The sequence below is a fragment of the Barbus barbus genome (assembly GCF_936440315.1).
Source record: "Barbus barbus genome assembly, chromosome: 36".
Lineage (NCBI taxonomy): Eukaryota > Metazoa > Chordata > Actinopteri > Cypriniformes > Cyprinidae > Barbus > Barbus barbus.
Genome location: NC_136714.1, coordinates 8,916,121 through 8,935,976, shown reverse-complemented (window position 1 = coordinate 8,935,976; position 19,856 = coordinate 8,916,121). Strand labels below are relative to the sequence as shown.

Genomic DNA, 19,856 nt, shown 5'->3' with positions numbered 1-19,856 from the left:
TCTGCAAGAAGCCCCCCCCCCCCCCCCAACTCCTTTCATTCCACTGCGACGACTAGAGGAAGACGTTGCTGCTCAGACTCAGCACATGACCAGGCAGAACGTAAATATCACTGTTTCCAAACCTCTTTCCAGAGACCATTGGCATCAGTGTACTGTCAGTTTATGATTATCTAATTTGCATTAGATTCTATATAACTGATGTCAGTTAATAATAGATAATCCCTCGATTTATTTGTTGAACCTAGAATAAGGTGAACCTAGAATACCTTATTACTTCCAGGAAACTTCCGTTTATCTTTCATTAAGATTATGTCCGTAGTAACCTCCAACTCAGTCACTTCCATTTATCAATCTTTGCACTTTATCCATTCATTGTATCCATTTAGTAGTTGTTAGTTACTCTGGTCTATCCCTTTCTTAATAAAACTTTTTTTATTTTATTACACTTGTGTCTTCCTTGTGTTGATAATACAGTTAAAAGGCTCTACAAATTAATCCTTCAGATTGGTCAGACTACAACTTCCTATAATTTAATTATAATTCTTATTTATTCAACAATCTTCCATGATTGTTCTTTAACGTCAAGGTGCAATTCCTTGGCTGGTGCCCCATAAAATATTATGACCAAGACTAAATATTAATATTTAAGCCCAAAGCCATTACACTAGTGGTGCTACTTAAATCTAAAATCACTGCATTTAGTGGTGCCCCGTGTTAGGCAATCTAACATCGGACATCACTACACATCCTTAAAACAGACATGTAAAGCAGCATTTTTAAACTGATGGGTCATTGCTGAGGCTGACTGCAATTTTAAAAGCAAATTGTATCCCAGTTATTTTATTGCATTTTAGAGTCAATCAAAAACAAAATAAAACAAAAACAACCATGAGGGGATATGGAAAAAAAATCTTACTCAAAAATACTTAAAGGGACAGTTCACCCAAAAATGAAAATTCTGTCATTAATTACTCACCCTCATGTTGTTCCAAACCATAAGACTTCATCTTACATTCATCTTCAGAAAACACAATTTAATTCTTTACCCCCGAAAAGTTTACACCGAAGGGTTTGGATCGACATGATGGTGAGTAATTAATTTTCATTTTTGGGTGAAGTAACCCTTTAAAATGATTTATTGGTTATTATGGTGAAAAGTAATGAATCATTTAAATGTATCAAATATTCAACAGTTTTTTATTAAGTATAAAAAAGCAAACAATTCTGCTGTTTTTGTCCTTTTCTAAACAAATCACATGCATAATGCAAAGCAATACATGTAAACATCATTTCAACTTTGAAACAAACTCAAATGCATGTAATACTTTTGTAGACAATTTACCTCACATTTGAATTCTCTTATTCTCCTTTGGTAATGTTCATATATGAATCACTATATTATAATTACAATCGATGATAATAGTGTCTTAATATTTGCTTGGTGAATTTGTGAAAATGTCATATTTGCATTTTATTCTCCCTTTACACAAATACTAACGTTTTACTGTAAACTCAGTATTTTACTACTTTGGTATTTTACTGTTAATAAACTTCAACTAAATAGGTTAGACAGTTAGCAAACATAATAACATTAGTATCATCTCCCATAGTCAGTATCTATGTCAGTTTAGTGTCGGATGGATATTTATTTTTACAAAAAAACTAAATCCACCAAAAACCTGAATATTGTGTCTTGTCTTTGATGAATAACATTCAGCTTTTTTTTTCTATTTTTTTTCTAACCTCTCCACACATGCATTTCAAATATGCTTACATTTGGTATTCACATCTTTTGGTGGTTTTTCACAGCAGAATTGCTAAATGCTTCATTACGTCAAGCACACTGAGCCTTGAATGTGTATTAACTAAAGTCATGCACATACATCTGACAATTAGCAGCTGTAAATGCAAAATATTCCTAAATAGTGATACAGTGTATTCAGTTGCCCTTTGCTTTAAACACTTAAAAGATATAGAGAGATAGGAAAAGAGTCCATTCAAAATACTGGACAAGGCCTCTTCTGGCATATACTGAGAAACGCAAGACGACATAAAATGTTTAGTAGCATAATGAAAACAGGTGCCTCTTTTAAGAGGTTTTGTGGATGTTTGCCACATCAGTCCAGCTGCTGACGGTCTGCTGGATGTGCTGGATCTGTTTTCGGATGGAAGCCCTGTTCAGTCCTCTGGAAATGTTGCTCTTGGTGGAGCTATAGCCCATGTTCATGACCGCTTTGTAGTGCTCCAAGGCCTGGACCCTGCAGTCACATCACCAATAATGGTTATTTATAGAGCAAATTACAAGATGAAGGTGTGTTTGTATATCCTATTCCCCATTAATGTATATCCAATACATTTTTAAGTGTACTCTAGCTATTTGGTGCCTAATTAAAAACTATAAACAAACAAATGCTTATAAAAATATAAAAATAAGTTAATTTGTGTATTTTAATTTTACACATTCACATGATAACCAAAAATAAAGATGGTCAAATTAAACAATTCCTTGTCTTTATGCCAACAGCTTTTAAAAGGGATAGTTCACCCAAAATACTCTATGGAAGATGGTGATGCGGAGGAGAAGAATTGTTGAATAAAGTTATTATTTTGTTTTCTTTTTGCACAAAAAGTATAGTCGTAGCTTCGTAAAATTAAGGTTGAACCACTGATGTCACAAGGACTATTTTAACGATGTCCTTATCATCTTTCTGGGCCAGGGAAAGTTTCAGTTATATATCTATCTATGGAGGGTCAGAAAGCTCTCGGATTTCATCACAAATATCTTAATTTGTGTTCCGAAGATGAACGAATGTCTTTCGGGTTTGGAATGACATGCTGAGTAATTAATGACAAAAAGTCCAAGGTTGTCATGCGAATACAGAGAAAAGTTTTAGAAAGTTAGAAACGAGAAAGATTTATCTTCAATATAAAAAATAAATAGTTGAGAAAAAAAAAAAATAAAAAATAAGGTTAACTTGATGCAGTAAGACTTTTGAGTTCTCTCAACAATAGCATTTTAGTTATTCTCAGGAAAGATACTTTGTTTAGCCAATGCAAATTTGTTTGTTCATGCAATGCTGATTGTCTTATTTTGCTACCAGATATAATTGTCACAGCAACTGAAAAAACAATTAATGTCATTGGAGTTAATGTTTTTCTGTTTCCTGGAAGAAAAAAAAAGAATGTTTAGAAAGTCACCATATTTTTGATTTTATATTTACGAATGATAAACCTTAATGATAATTTAGTATCATATGTAGACAACATAGTCTTGTAAGTTGTTTTACAAGCAAAGAAAAAGATTTCCAAGAAAAGGGTATATAGGTACATAGGTGGCTGAACATTCTCTAGGTCTCAAAACTAGACACACTAACCTCAAGAACGGTGACAACCAACAAATACTGTTAGATGAGCTCTTTACGTCAACAATAATGACAAAAAACAACAACAAAAATTGTTTAAATTAAGTCAGCAAACAGCAAAACAATAATCCTATAACAGTAACTGCATATTTTTTCCATGCTGCAATGCATGCTGGGAACTCAAAGCCTTAAAATTTCAATGATATGAAATTATTTGTTCAGACAACTGTGTTTGACTAGTTGGGACAACATTTGGGGTTATTTTGTTGGAATGACAAGGGTTTTTATGTAGATTTAAGAAAATAGCATTTTTTTTGTATTTGAGACTCGAAAGGTTTCGTAAACTGGAAAATGTGCAATTGCATTTTTTACAGTGTTCGTCTCATGTCTGCTCTATTTCTCTCCGGACATGTTGACAGATAAAATGTCTCTGTACTCCATTTAACTGGAATTGCATGTCTCTCTTAATCTCCTCACACAAGCACTCGTCAACACTACTGAAGACTACAACAGGACACAGTTTGTTGTTGGTCTTGTTCTATCCCCTCCATTTCTTTTCCCGACTGTGGTCATGTGCTAACTCTGTCCCAAATGGAACCCTAGAGCCCTGCACGGACCTCAAATTTAGGCCCTAGCCCGGCCTGTGTCAGACAACTTATCAGAATTACTGGCCCGACTACAACCAGAGCCCTTATTTTTTCCCCCTTCTCCCAAAACCGCTTATACTGTTTCAGCTATTAACATAGTTCTATAGTTTTGTATCTAATGGCAAAGTGATTAACAACAACAACAACAACAAAAAAATAAATATATATATAATTTAGAAAAACGTTTGGAGCAGTTTTTGTGCGTTAAAGTTGCAGTCCGTAAGTTTGACCTCTTTGTCGCCATTTGTTTGAAAACCTGGAATTGCAGCTCTGTGCGGAATTATCTTCCGTGCGCTGGGTTGTGATCTGGTGTTCCGGCACGACTCCAGCGTGGATGAATCTAATGTTTTGAGGTGAATGTGTAACTGTCAGTAACCGCACCGGTGTGGATACTGTACTCAGGAATCAAAGATTCTAGCCTACGTCTTGGAATATGAGTGAAGTGAAGTGACATTCAGCCAAGTATGGTGACCCATACTCGGAATTGGTGCTCTGCATTTAACCCATCCATCGTGCACACACACAGCAGTGAACACACACACACACCGTGAACACACACCCGGAGCAGTGGGCAGCCATTTATGCTGCGGCGCCCGGGGAGCAGTTGGGGGTTCGGTGCCTTGCTCAAGGGCACCTCAGTCGTGGTATTGAGGGTGGAGAGAGCGCTGGACATTCACTCCCCCCACCTACAATTCCTGCCGGCCGGAGACTCGAACCCGCAACCTTTGGATTACAAGTCCGACTGACTCGAACCCGCAACCTTTGGATTACAAGTCTGACTCTCTAACCATTAGGCCACGACTTCCCGTGGATATATATGATATATGACTCAAATAAGAATTTTCACCATATATTGCCATCTGAACAAGTAAGAAGTCTGCCATGTTTGTTCTGACCAACTGAGGAAAAAAGAATTACAATAAATCGCGCTACCAATGGTTATTAAATCTAACGATCGGTTAGCTCATATCACATCAAACCGTGCAAATCATTATTGTTATACTTTCTCAAATTATTCATGTTAACAACATCAGCATTGCGTGAAAATGAATATAGTGTGTATTAGCATGCAGATTTTAATTTTGTACAGACAATCTAATTGTCATACCATTCAAATTTCATATTAATAAATTCTTTTGACCCAAAAAGCAAACTATGCTCCCTTCGAAACTGGTTGTCTTTAAAATAAAAATCCTGTGTAATCCCAGGCTATCTGTAGTCAGAAGCATATTTAAAACTGGAATATAATTTAATTTCATTCACATGTGTTTCATAAACATAATCCTTTCTGGATTACAATCTGCCCATCAAAATGATACATTTAATTATTCTAGTTGCTGTGAGAAAAGGCTAAACGATCTGCCACCTGCAGGATCCTCACATGCGATATCTTACTAAGCTGGTACAACTTCTTTATGTTTACAGACATGACGTAATGAGCAGTGCCATGCTCGAATTTCACGCAGAAACCTACCTGTACCACTCAAATTAGAAAACATTATAAACTAACCGTTGTGAATCGGGCTAAAGTAAGGCGGTAGTTTTGAACACTGGCTGATTATGTACTTGCTCAAATTTTGATTTCGGATAATTTTAACCCAAAAATGTTATGGGCTGCAGCTTTAAATATACGTATTTTAAGTAACAACCAAGCGGCCATCGGCAGACAGTGAGCTGATAGCATGTTTGATCAATTTAGCCTTCTCAAATCATCACGACTTGCCTAAAATAAAATCTCTAGATATACTAAAACAGTTCAAGCATGTGTGCTATATCCAAACGTTTGTGCAGAGAGGGCTTAAGCGCGCTTTGCAGAACATGGAGATGCCAGCGCAATCACTTGCATTTTTTTCAGTGGAAACAACATAAAATACGCCGTCATTTTGCTCATAAGAGTAATACATCATTCGGAACTGTAAAGTGTCTACTTTTATTTGTGTGCACTCACAATATCAACAAAACATTGTGCTTTTATAAAATAAAGAAAACAAACATGATGCACTTTCTGCCATCTCGTCTTGAACAGGAGCGCTTCACAAAAATGAACTGAAATTAGGGGTGGGTGATATTGAAAAAATATATCACGTTTTTTTTTTAAAGAAATATCACGATTCTTTGTCATGTTGGATTTACTATTTTGCAAGTTGCCTGAGCATTACAGCCAAACTAATTTCCCTATTATAAAAAGACAAAGCCTTTCAAGGTAACAAAAAAAAAGAAAGAAAAGAATGGCAGATATTTAGGCCAAAGTGGGTGTACATAAAAATCTTTGTCATTATTTTATCTTTCTTATTAAAAAATAAGAACAAAAGATACACATTACAAATACACATAAAATACAAATAAAACAAACTGTGCTTTATTTTCAGGTACAATAGGTGTTTTAGCGTGAATGAACAAATAAAAAATAAAAAACTATATAGACTGATTCCAAAAGCAACTGTTTTAAAGTTTTTCAGTCAAGAGTAGTGAGTGATTTTTCTCTTTGCGTTTTGTTGTCTTATTAGAGGGGTCATCGGATGCAAAATTAACTTTTCAAATTGTTTGAACATAAATGTGTGTTGGAAGTGTGTACACATCTATCCTATAATGATAAAAATCCACCCAGTGTTTTTTTTTTTTGTTAAATCCCCATTTTAAAATCCCCTCTCTCAAATCAGGCTGTTCTGAGGTTCCTGTCAGAATGACGTAGTTCTTTACAGGCCGCTCCCACGAGAGTTGATTGACACTAGCGTCTTACTTTAGACCCGCCCTGAATGAGCTGTCATCCGTCAGCCATTGTGTCAGCTCCAGTGCAGGGGAAGACAAAATGAAGTTTAGTATGCTCCATAGATATACATACCTAGATGCCTCATTATGGACTGTTTCAATGGGCTGCGATACGTAAGCCATTCGCCATTTTTGGAACAGTCTGCAAATCTTTGAGCGCATTGACTGTGTGCATCTACAACAGCAAGTTATACGCTTGTATATCTTTGAAAATTCAGTGATTATTATGGTGAATGCGAGATGGCTGACGCGTCAACGTATCTGGAGCAGTCGAATAGGGAATCTACACTATCTATGGTCTGCTCGTCACTCCACAGAAGAGAGGGCCGGAGTCAGCAGAGCTCACTAGGATTTAAAGAAACATGAAGCAGATCAGCATGCTAAAGACAGAGCTGATTTTGACGGGTTTAAAAAGGTGTTTTTTACACTACCATTGAGAATTTTTAACCAAAGTATGTTCAAAGGGGCAGTCGTGGCCTAATGGATAGAGAGTTGGACTTGTAACCTGAAGGTCGTGGGTTCGAGTCTCGGGTCCGGCAGGGATTGTAGGTGGTAGTGTTGTCACGATACTGGAATTTCTAACTTCGATACGATACCTTGAAAAATATCGATATTCGATATAGGGATGGGCGATATCTTATCGTTTGCGATATACCGTTGAAAATTCTCCTCACGATAAAAATTTGTCTCCTCACGATAATAACGATAAGTCTAGTTGATGACGTAGTTTTGTGCGCGCCCGATTCACTGTTCACGTGCGGAGTGAAAACAAGCATGGCGGAAGGCGGACGTGAGGCTGACAGTGCGTTCACACCGGGCGCGAATAGATCGCGCTATTCGCGCGTAGTTGGACGCGTGAACATTTCACTGCACAACAGACGCGAATTCGCGTCATGGGCGGGGCTTCTGCCAGGCGCACATGTATGACTGCCACAGAGAGCATATGTATAGAATTTCGCTCTAAACGCTCAATTCGCGCTGCGTCATTCGCGCAAATTGCGCGGCAGGATGTCTATTCGTGTCTTTGCATTGACTTAACATGTAAATCACTCGCGCTTAACGCTTCATTCGCGTCTGGTGTGAACGCAGCATGAGGAGGAGCTTGTTGTTACGCGAGGAGCTACCTCCACAATTTGCAACTGGTTTGGTTACAGAAAATCAGATGAGGAGCAAACTACCGTAATATGCAAAGTGTACAGAAAAATGGTGGTTACAAAGAGTGGAAACACGTCCAATTTGAATTTGACATAAAAGATGCCATACTTTTAATAAAGTTAGAAAAATGCCATTACAAAGGTAAAAACAAAATTCCCTGTAAATCACTTTAAGGAGTCAAATATCACCTCGTAATGGGAAGGTTCATTTTTGATCAGAATTGTTGATTATTGATTTGAAGGTGCTGCTAAATTTTTGACCGTGCTCCTAAATATTTTAAATTAGAAGCACAAGCGCTCCTAAAAAGAAAAGTAAACGTAGAGCCCTGAGAAATATTTCTCATGTATGTGACGAGCCCCAATTTTAAGTTTTCTTTTTTTAATTATTATTATTTTAAGTTGTTTCATTATCAGGAAAAAATGCAAGTGATCCGCGCGAGCACCTCACTGTCATGCATGCGCATTATTTTCCGCACAAACACTTGCATATGAATAATAGTCTAGACTCTAGAGCATAGCCTCATAAACTTGTTTTAATATATCGCTTATGCATTAAATAAAGATACAAAACAGGTTGTTAAATATGCTGAATATATTGTTCAAATATTTATAAAATGTGAAACTGTAGCTAATCTTATTCGCAGTCTAGCGTTTTGCATCTGCATAACAGTGAATTATTTTTAACATGCAATGATACAAAATAAAACCAAACAAGATTTGTAATGAAGAAAAAAAAAATGTAGACAAATAAGAATGATGTAGCCCACATCTCTTGAGCGTCTCACTCAGCATGCGCGTGAACACGAAAAATCTTGCTCTCTGCATGAATGCAACGCAGATGGCGACATAAGTTTGTTTGAAACACATAAAAAGTTTAGATAAGATAATAATATTAACAATGAACATTATATGACATTTAAAATAGTTTTGGCGATTTTTCCTTCAGTCCGCCTGTGCATTTCTGACCCAAACAGCAAAGCAGTCTAAATCTCCGCGATGTTCTCGTTAAATATGCCATTTCTGAGATATTACAATGAATTAATTTCTAAAATGTTATGATATGGAAAGCCTGAAACAGATCACAGCAGTATAGCCATACACAGGCTTTCAGTCATCAGCAACGTGGTAAACGTGTGCCAGTAGCCTATGCATATGATTTAATATGAAGCGTCCGTAACGCATTATTATGGTTGATAAGAGCAATTAATGTAGATGAGCTGTTGATCATAATTAGCATGGCCATAAGTTGGCTGTGTACAGAAAGTTTCAAGTTAATTGCATTAATAATACTATATGAAATAATCTTAATCTTTAAAACAATCTATTTATATATATATATATATATATATATATATATATATATATTATCGTCATGTGTATCGTTATCGCAATAAATACCTGAAATTATCGTGATAATTTTTTTAGGCCATATCGCCCATCCCTAATTCGATACCATTTTCGATACCACGGAGAAAAAAACTGCCACAATATTAAGGGGGTAATTTTTTTAATTTAAAGATAAATGTAACAAGTCGAGAACATGCGGTATATTTTACATGAACAAAAAAATGTCTTGAGGTACTGCATTTGTTGATTTATTTATTAATCTTTTATTAATCTTAGTTAAATGTTAATTGAAACTAACGTTTACTAATACATGTACTAATTAAAATCCAATGTTCTATTTGTTGATATTATCATTTGCTTCATAACCAAAATATTTCCAGATATAGGCCCCTATGAAATCCGTTTTATTTTTCCCCAAATTCCGTTTAATTTTTTTCTACATTCAATTTTTTATTTTTCTGGATTCCGTTTTTTTTCTGTTTGAATTTTTCTGGACTCTTTTTTTTAATGGTCAAATTAAATGCTATTAATCTAAAAGCATGTCTAATTCATTAAAATCATGAAAATTATACAATTTAACATTTAATTTACTAAAAGTGTAACAAAAATGACACGTTTAGGGCCGTATGAAATGTTTTATTTTTTTCTCACCTTATGTTTTATTGTTACCAAATTCTGTGTTTTAGCATGTCTATTATTTGAATGCATACAAACTATTTTTATTTATTCTTACAGTAGCCTTATGAACTGTGTTTTCCCCCTCAGAAATTCTGTGTTGTGTATTTAAATTTTACTGGATATCAGATGAAGGCATAAAACAATTTTAATTAATTTATATTTGAATTAATGAAAATTAAACATTTACATTTTTGGCAAATGAAGGGGATTTACTATTAAAATTTAAATATTTTGTGATTATTTCTTTAAAAAAAATTAACAGTAGTAGTAAATAGTAGTATTATGTACATTCTACTAAATAATAGTAATATAGCCTATTTCTGGCACACGGTCTTTAATAGGCTAAGTTAAACCCAACTTTTATTTTGACGGGTTGCCGTGAATACTTTTAAAGTTCTGTGTGTGTATGATATGACGCTAGTTTTGCTCAAATTAAACGGTAAAATGCTCGTAAAGTGCCTTTCAGATCAGTTCTGGAGATATTGTTGATGTATTTATGTCCTCATTGAGACGGCAGACGCTGAAATCACCACGAGCGCCACATTAGTAAACAACCGCACGTGCAGCACATTCACACAGAGATGCGCAGAACATGCAGGATTCATATTTAAATTGACTTTTGCAGCTTAATATTTACAGATACTAGTCCATATCGCGATTTGTTTAAGTGTAATGACCTACTTTTGATTAATTCATCCAAACTTTGACAAATTCCGTGACATTCCGCATTAAACTAAATTCCGTTTTTATGACTGGATTCCGTGCGCGTTCTCTGCATCGCGGAGATCATAGATCCCTACAGATAGCGCTCCTGCTGTGTTCTTTAACAACCAGAACAGTCATCTTTCTATTCACTTCACTTTTGCTATTTAACCAGAGCGAAGGAGACGAGTGCGGTCACGTGTGATGCTTGTCCACGCGCCTTTGGAGAGAAGTGAAAGTGACAGCTCGGCTAGTATCGGTATATCGATACTTCGGGAAATTAATATTGGTACCGTTCAGATATTTCAGTATCGATATTTATCGAAATATCGATATTTTTGACAACACTAGTAGGTGGTGGAGTGAATAACCAACACTCTCTCAGTAAACTCTCTCACACAATCAGGCGCTGTTAGACAGGCTTTTTAGCGCGCGCTTCTGATACATGCGCTCAGAAAAAGCGCACATCAGACCAGTGCGCGAATGAAACATTTAACAGGCAAGGCTTGTATGCAAATAATGTACTTTTGCGATCGCGAATAAATGCAGTGTCTTGTCAGAGTAACTCTACAGCTGTATGTCCTGTTGTACAGTATATAGAGACGGAGGCGCCAAAACGGTAATTGATAGAATGTGCTCGGTAGCATACGATATCTCTTCAAAAGCAGATCGTGGAGAGATTTTTATCGTCCACGATCAAAAATCGTCATATTGAACACCCTTAACCGAAACTCAGCAGATACATGCCTTACAGACATGATAAATATATCTATAGAAAGCTTTAAATTACTACTTAACCAAATAAAACAAATCGAAAACAAAAACTCTTTAATTACAATCATAATCCATAAAGATGCACTTCTCTCTAAAGTCGTGTCTATAAGGAGATGACGAGCAGAGGCGGACAGTAACTAAGTACATTTACTTGAGTATTGTACTTAAGTAAAGTACAGATACTCAAAAAGTGTACTTGAGTATTATTTTTTCTGGAAACTTATGGCTTTGTCAAATATTGTACTTTTCACTCCACTACATTTCTATCAAGGTCATTACTATGTGGCAGCTTCAGTGGGTAATTTTTTTCTTCTCTAAAACGTGACTTTCTTTTTTTTTTTTCAGGTAGTTTATCAATAATCACTCTTGTAGGGCTACATGAAGTGAATTCCCAGCATTTTTTAACACTGACCAGTTGCAAATGTGATATTTATTTACTAGAATTTAATAAGAAGTTAATGTGGTATATATTAGACAGAATATTGTCTGATTTTGCTAAATTGTGTTAGTGATGATATCTCATGATATCTCAGATCATTATCTAGTTTTGTGTATATTGCATATAGCTAAAGCTGTAAAGCCAACTCCTTATTACAAATATGGTAGAACCATCCCTTCTACTACAAACGACTACTTTATAAATAATCTTCCTGACTTATCTCAATTCCTCAGCATATCCAATAGCTCAGAACAACTTGATGATGTAACAGAAACTATTGACTCTCACTTTTCTAGCATTTTAGATACGGTTGCTCCTTTACGCTTAAGGAAGATAAAGGAAAAGAGTCAAACACCGTGGTATAATGAGCACACTAGGGCCCTAAAGAGAGCAGCCCGGGAAATGGAGCGCAGCTGGAGAAAAACAAAATTAGAGGTATTTCGTATTGCTTGGCGGGAAAGTACCCTATCCTACAGAAAAGCATTAAATACTGCTAGATCTGCTTACTTTGCGTCTCTTTTAGAAAAAAACAAACACAACCCCAAGTATTAATTTAATACAGTGGCTAAATTAACAAAAAATATAACATCAGCAGGTGCAGATATTACCCAGCAGCACAGTAGTAATGACTTTATGAACTACTTTACTTCCAAGATTGAAACTATTAGAGATAAAATTGTAACCATGCACCTGTCAGCCACAGTATCGCAGCATTATAGATCCCCTGAGGAATAATTCCACTCATTCTCTTCTATTGGAAATTAAGAATTGTATAAACTTGTTAAATCATCTAAACCAACAACCTCTATTTTAGACCCTGTTCCATCTAAGCTCCTAAAAGAGGTGCTTCCAGAAGTAATAGATACTCTTCTGAATATTAACTCGTCATTGTCATTAGGATATGTCCCAAAAACCTTCAAACTGGCTGTTATTAAGCCTCTCGTTAATAAACCACAACTTGACTCCAAAGAATGAATTAATTACAGACCGATCTCAAATCTCCCTTTTCTGTCAAAGATATTAGAAAAGGTAGTATCATCACAACTATTTTCCTTCTTAGAGAAAAATGATATATGTGAGGATTTCCAGTCAGGTTTTAGACCATATCATAGTTCTGAGACTGCTCTCATAAGAGTTACAAACGACCTGCTTTTATCATCTGATCGTGGTTGTATCTCTCTGTTAGTGCTACTGGATCTTAGTGCCGCGTTTGACACTATCGACCACAACATTCGACCGCCATCAATTTGTGGCAGTAAATGAAGAAGTATCATACCAGTCACAAGTGCAGTATGGAGTACCTCAAGGCTCAGGACTTGGCCCCTTACTTTTCATGCTTTACATGTTACCCTTGTGAGATATCATTAGGAAACATGGTGTTAGCTTTCACTGTTATGCTGATGATACCCAGCTCTATATTTCTTCGCGACCTGATGAAACTTACCAATTTGCAAAACTAATGGAATGTATAGTTGATATCAAAAACTGGATGACTAGCAATTTCTTACTGCTAAATTCTGAAAAAACAGAGGTGTTAATTATTGGACCAAAAACATTTGCATGTAATAACCTAGATCACTGTCTATTACTTGATGGCTGCTCTGTAAATTCTTCGTCATCAGTTAGGAACCTAGGCATACTTTTTGATAGCAATCTTTCCTTCAAAAACATGTTTCTAGCATTTGTAAAACTGCATTTTTCCATCTAAAAATATATGTAAATTACGGCCTATGCTCTCAATGTCAAATGCAGAAACATGAATTCATTCATTCATGACCTCAAGGCTAGATTATCGTAATGCTTTATTGGGTGGTTTGCTCTGCACGTTCAAACTCCAGCAGCTAGAGTTCTTACTAGAACCAGGAAGTTTGACCACATTAGCCCGGTTCTGTCAACATTGCACTGGCTCTCTATTAAACATTGTATACATTTTAAGATCTTGTTAATTACCTATAAAGCCCTGAATGGTTTGGCACCTCAGTATTTGAGTGAGCTCTTATCGCATTATAGTCCTCCACGTCCACTGCAATCGCAAAACTCTGGCCATTTGATAATACCTAGAATATCAAAATCAACTGCGGGCGAGAGATCGTTTTCCTATTTAGCGCTGTTCGGGAAGCAGAAACACACTGTCAGTTTCAGTCTCTGCTGAGACTCAAACCCACAACCTTTGGGTTACAAGTCCAGCTCTCTATCCATTAGGCCACAACTGCCCCATAAGGGAAAGGGGAAGGCCAAGTATGGTGTGTGGCCAAGTATGGTGACCCATACTCGGAATTTGTGCTCTGCATTTAACGTGTACATGCACGTGTTAGCCATGTTATCTGCCTCGGTAGCAAGCCAAATACTATTTATTTCAACACTGAAACAAACAGCGAATGGGTCTCTGTCTTGATCAGGGGTGAAAAGAGGGAGAAATGAAGATGACAGGGTTTATGTACAACCTGGAAGTATTTATTTAGTGATCGGCTCTAAAACGTCATCTGTACGGAACTCGTTGTGATTAGTCTGTTACCGGAAAAATCCCATATGGCAGACTTCGTGTTTTTCGACGGGGGAAAAAGTTCCAGGGATTCATCTCCTTCGGCCATCATCCTTCCCACAGTGACTCTCAGTGGCTATGTTTACATGCACAATTCATTCCGATTTATGAATCTGAATGTAGTGTTTACATGAACGCTAAATAAAGTGATCGGGTCGATGTGCGTGATTATATGTCACAGGCTTCAAATCGGAATAATTTTTGTTTTACATGCACACACTGCATAAATAGTGTAGGAGAGTGGTTATTATGTGCAAAAAGTGAGAAACTCCATGTTTCTTTATTTGTTTTTAACAGCAGAATAAATATTTTTCCATTTCTGGATAAATATTCATATAAACCGCAGTGCAGTGCTGCTCATATTTATCACGCAGAAAAATGCCCCTCCCAACGCACAAAATGGGTTGCCTGTGGATGAGAGTCTGAAACAATGACTGTTGGGAGGTTGTCCTGCTCCACTTCACAGTTGCCGAGTGAAAGGAGAGTTTTATAATGACAGGACAACCATTTATACAACACTTTATTCAAAAGGATGAACCGCTCGTTCCGCGCGTCATACGTCATTATGCTATTTCTGCATCATTGCACATGCGCAGAGTGTTTACATGCACGCTCAATTGGATTAGAAAAGGAATAAACCACCCCCTTCAATCCGATCGAAATTTCATTCCGATCGAGCTCAATCGGATTGATTAAGGTGTTTACTTGAAGCCTTTTCAGTCCGATTGAGCCATCAATCTGATTACAAACGGATTATTTGGTTGCATGTAAACGTAGCCACTGACTGCTCGCACCAACCGGAGGGGGAGGGGTCGTGCGACTCACTCTTCGCTGCACACAACTGAGGGAGTCCTGCACTTTCCATCTTTGACGACACATAAAAAACTGTGCATAGCGCAGAAACGGTATAACAAAAAATTTAAATGGTTTTGAAACCGTGACTTTTCCAAACCGCAGTATACCTTGAAACCGGTTATCGTCCCATGCCTAGCATACAGTGTAAAAAAACTAAATATATTTTGGACTTTAGCCTATGAGCTTACTGCTAACGGGCTACAAAAGACTTTTTTCTGATTAGCTAGGACAAAATATCATGATAACTTTCTGATCAGACATGGACGAAGGGAAATAGGATCTTATATGACACCATGACTAAAAAAAAAAAAAAACAACTTATGAAAAGTTCTTTATATAAGTGCAAGACAGGTCTGACTTAGTGGTGTATATACTGTATAACAAGCAAACGTGCTGTGATCAGCATACATGTTATCATTATATGGAAAAGAGCAGCTTCGACATTTGAACAATAATACCTTGTGTGTTATACAGGAAAAACTGAACCACAATATAGAAGTAAAATAATTGTAAAAAGAAAAAGGGAGAAAATAGTCAAACAAGCAGCAGCCATTGTAAATTGAGTTTTAGTTCTTGATATTAGAAAGTAAAGCTCCTTAAGTATTTGGTGTAGGTTAATAACTAAAACATGCAACACAAATAAACTTTAGTGTGGCACTGACTGCATCAGATCCAATGAGCTACAGTAAATTTACTAGCATGGATAGTCACAAATTGGAATAAATATTGCATTTTGCACACAATTATACATTTTCAAGAAAACACTTCAGAAAGATACTTAAAAACATTTACCTTGGCTTTACTCCATAAGACACTCCCTGAATCTGTCGTTTGTAGAATAGGAGAAAAATTATGAATTGACTTCATTCAGAAAGATGTCACAAGTTGATATGCATAAAAGTTTTTTTTTTTTTTAATTGTAGTTGCTGACTGCAATACAATGGATTTCAATCAGCCCTAAAATCCTCTTGTCCCATTTAGCTGGATTGATTAAGAGTGGCTTCCCACCAAGGAATTAAAGTTTTGAGCCATTTGAAAATCTTGGCGGGAAGAAAGTTGTGTGAAATTCAAAGGGGGGTGGGAATGGGGTCCCTCAGATAAGGAGGAAAGGCTGGAAGATATTAACATTAACAGCATAATAAAACCATCTAATCTTAGCGAACAAAACAGCTTCAAAACCAGTGTCTTAAAGACAGAATCCTTTGAATTAAACAATTAAATCACATTGCTGCCCAATCGAGAGCAGTTGAGCGGTGATCAGTTCTTCCAGTTCTTTCATTTATACAACAATTCCCAAAAGCAAACTCCTTTAACTGCAGTAAAGGACATATTCTTATTCAGTTTTAAGAAGTGCAAAATTAAGGCTTTTTAAGGAGGGTTCAGTACAGAGCAGCTGCTGTATAGTCATCCGTTGGCGGGAAAAAAAAAAAAAACAGGCCCACACTCTCAAACAGGAAACAGGCCAAATGTCATGAGCAGGAACTAAAACCATATTATGCCTGAGTGAGCACAACATTTCACCCAATCTCACGAAATGACAGAAATAAAGCTAATAAAATGTAAAGATTAAAACAAACAGTGGGGTAATTCTTTTCTTTATTTACAGAATGAGAACTGAATTGGGCTTCTGTTGTACTCACCGATCATCTTTCCCAATCGCATTATCAAAGGCTTGAGAGAGACGCTTCAGCCTCCGGAGGCCTTTGGATACACAATCCAGATCCTCATCAAACTGCCTGTCACAGGATGGAGAGGACCATTATGTGATACATGTGTTGTGTTCATATCTGCAGAACTTCTCATCCATAATGTTTTGTGGTGTTAATGTTATCTATATGCTAATGTACTTCAAAGACGGATAATTTAAAATCTACAGTCACATGAGATATGTTTGGAATGAAATACAAGCATACTATTTATACTGAATACTACACAGTATAGGGAAGGGTAGGCAGCAATATAAAAATTCTGTCAGTCAAATATTTATTCGTTAAGTGAGTGTTTGAGAATATCCAGCTTGGAGTTATTATTGTTAAAAACTTAAACCTTAAACACATTTTCATTACTTAAAATAAATGTTAACTGAAATAAAATGTAAAATGTTATTATTTCAAATAGTTATTTAGTTGATGTACGTAAATAACTACAACTAAAATAAGAAACAAAGAATAGAAACTATGGATATTTTAAAACAAAAATGCAAATATAAAAATAAAAACTAATTCAAAATATTAAAAACTAAAATTGTATCTCAATGGTACTAAAATAACACTGAATCTTTCATAAAAAAATAATTTTTATTCTATCTGATGTAAATGTCTAAACGTTTGGCTGACTAATATAATCAATCATAATTTATTATTTTTTTACAGAATTGTGGGATCCAGTATTCTACACAGTGTGTTGTTGTTGTTATACTGAATATTTTGGCAAATACAGTCAATCAAATGCTCTCTAGAATGTGAAAGTCCTTTCCTCTAATATACTGCCTGCAAGTAGCAAATCACAAGTGAAAAAAAAGGTTGATCCCTTCTGCATGTCCCAACCAAACTTCCTGTCACAAAGAAATATGTCACTACTAAGAACAAAAAAATGTTGTCGTCAAATGATGTCATGGCAAATGAGAAAAAAAAAGAAGCAAAAATGTGATGTTGAGCAGTCTCACCTCCTACTATTCATTGTGTTGGGTGATGCAAAAGGGCTTCTGAGTGCAGCCATTCGCACCAGCTGCCTCCTGGTGCCCGTGGTCTTCACAGTCCTAATGGCTTCTAGGGTACAGGCCCCTCGAGGGGTCTGCTTGCTGGTTGACCTTGGAGTTCGCCTGGGGGTGATGGTAGTACGAGCAGTATATCGTTTTGGGGTTTGTGATGTCCCAATGCAATCACATTCCTCACCATCTGACGTTCTACCAGGTGTCATGACTAGACACTCCTGACGTGACTGTCTGCTCCTTTGAAACCTCTGATTAGAAGATAAAAATATATATTTTTAAACACCTGTCTTACATGAATAACTACAACAATTGATTGAATGAATCTGCATTCATAGATTCAAAGAAAACAAAGCACACCTGATAGACGCTTCCAATGGAGTTTTTGGCACTGCGGGTCATTTTGTGGACAGCACTAGTCTTTTGGTTCATCTGTAGTGACTCCCATGTGGGGGTCTCAGAGATGTTCACGTTGGATTGCACTGGTTTCAAGGGCAGCCGCTTGCGCAGAGACATTCTCAGTGAGTTCAGCGAGCTGGAGGAGCGCATCTTCTTAAACTGCTGTGCTGCTACGGGCGAGCTGTCAGGTTCTGACTCATCGAGGACTGCATGCGACCTCCAGACCCCGCTCACAATCGTGCACGTCATAATGAGATATTAGAGAGATGAAAATTGCCTGTTTGCGCCAAAAAAATATTACAAATACTGAACTATAAAAAGTACATGTTTTTCATTTGTATTTATAGCAGTTCAGTAACGTTGCATGTCATTTTCAGTTAAATCGAACAGAATTTCACTCTATACAAGTTTTTACTGTAAACATTTTTCTGTTAAAAGTATATTAGAATAGTCACTTAAGGTTTTTCCATGACTGTGGCAACCCTGCGATGTTTATTGTGAAGTGCTTCACCTCAGTTTGAAATGATAAACAAACGTATAAAACCCAGAATCTTTATATTTGTAAAAGAAAAATGTAAAGAAATAAAATGAAACTAAACAGTAACGTTACTCCAATATGTTTACGCTGAGCAGAGTGTAGAGCACAGCACAATGATCATCTGAAAAGTTACCTTACTCCACGCAAAACCGCGCAAAAAAGAATCCATAAAAAAGATCTATAACGTGAAATTGCATTTACTATTACATTTCATCGACTTTAAAATGGAAACTTACCGTTGTTTTTCCACACCGCAGAGTCTGATGAAATCGGACTATCCTTTGCTTTGTTTCTTGTGGCTGTTTGAATTTGGTGGACCGCTCCCTGTGGAAGAGAGACTCGCCCACTGTGTCCCGTTTCCTCACTGCTGATTGGCCGAACGTGTCGTTGCGTCGCATTCGAAATGTGACATAACGCCCGGTTCTTTGATTTGGAGCGCTTCGCTTGCATTGTTCTGATAAACTCTTTTCATAGAGCCCAATTTGAACTGTTAATTCCAGAAATACCAAAGCTTATAATTAACACACTAACTAGGAGTCCTCTAAAGTGTTTAATATGCCCAAAATATTTCCAAAACGGCTGTGATTGATTTATTTTTGACGTTGTAAATCAGGTTCCACTTCACAAGACCTTTTTGATGCCAAGTACACGCCGTTAGTCTCCATGCTACACTAATAGTAGTAGCTTTCCTCTGTGTATCCTTACAAGCACAATTTTAGTTGTATTATTTGTGTCCCCTTCAAAAACTGCTCTTGGGAAATTTTATGTTTATTGTCACCCCTACTGTTAGACAAAATTTACGCCCTTGCCCAACACTGCACATTTTGCATGTCTCCTTTCTCTGGCACACCAATTCCAGGTCTTGGAGGTCTCTATATGAGCTGATGACCTGAATCAGGTGTGTTTGATTAAGGAGACATGCAAAATATACAAAACACGC

At 36.6% G+C, this 19,856-nt stretch overlaps 1 protein-coding gene across 2 annotated transcripts; it reads right to left on the bottom strand.

The window, feature by feature from the left end:
• Nucleotides 1-815: 815 nt before the first annotated feature.
• LOC306856128 (protein PIMREG-like) lies at nucleotides 816-19,271 on the bottom strand. 2 transcript variants are annotated; one of them, XM_079395159.1, is made up of 6 exons: nucleotides 19,153-19,271; nucleotides 18,340-18,655; nucleotides 17,935-18,230; nucleotides 16,910-17,005; nucleotides 16,062-16,093; nucleotides 816-2,258 (listed from the first exon to the last, which is right to left on the bottom strand). In XM_079395159.1, exons 2-5 carry the CDS (start codon nucleotides 18,625-18,627, stop codon nucleotides 16,069-16,071), a joined length of 705 nt encoding a protein of 234 aa, XP_079251285.1. In that variant the 5' UTR covers nucleotides 18,628-18,655; nucleotides 19,153-19,271; the 3' UTR covers nucleotides 816-2,258; nucleotides 16,062-16,068. The 2 variants fall into 2 exon arrangements, with proteins under 2 accessions (XP_079251285.1, XP_079251284.1); XM_079395158.1 differs by lacking the exon at nucleotides 16,062-16,093 and having other exon boundaries at nucleotides 1,181-2,258; nucleotides 19,153-19,266.
• Nucleotides 19,272-19,856: the final 585 nt, after the last annotated feature.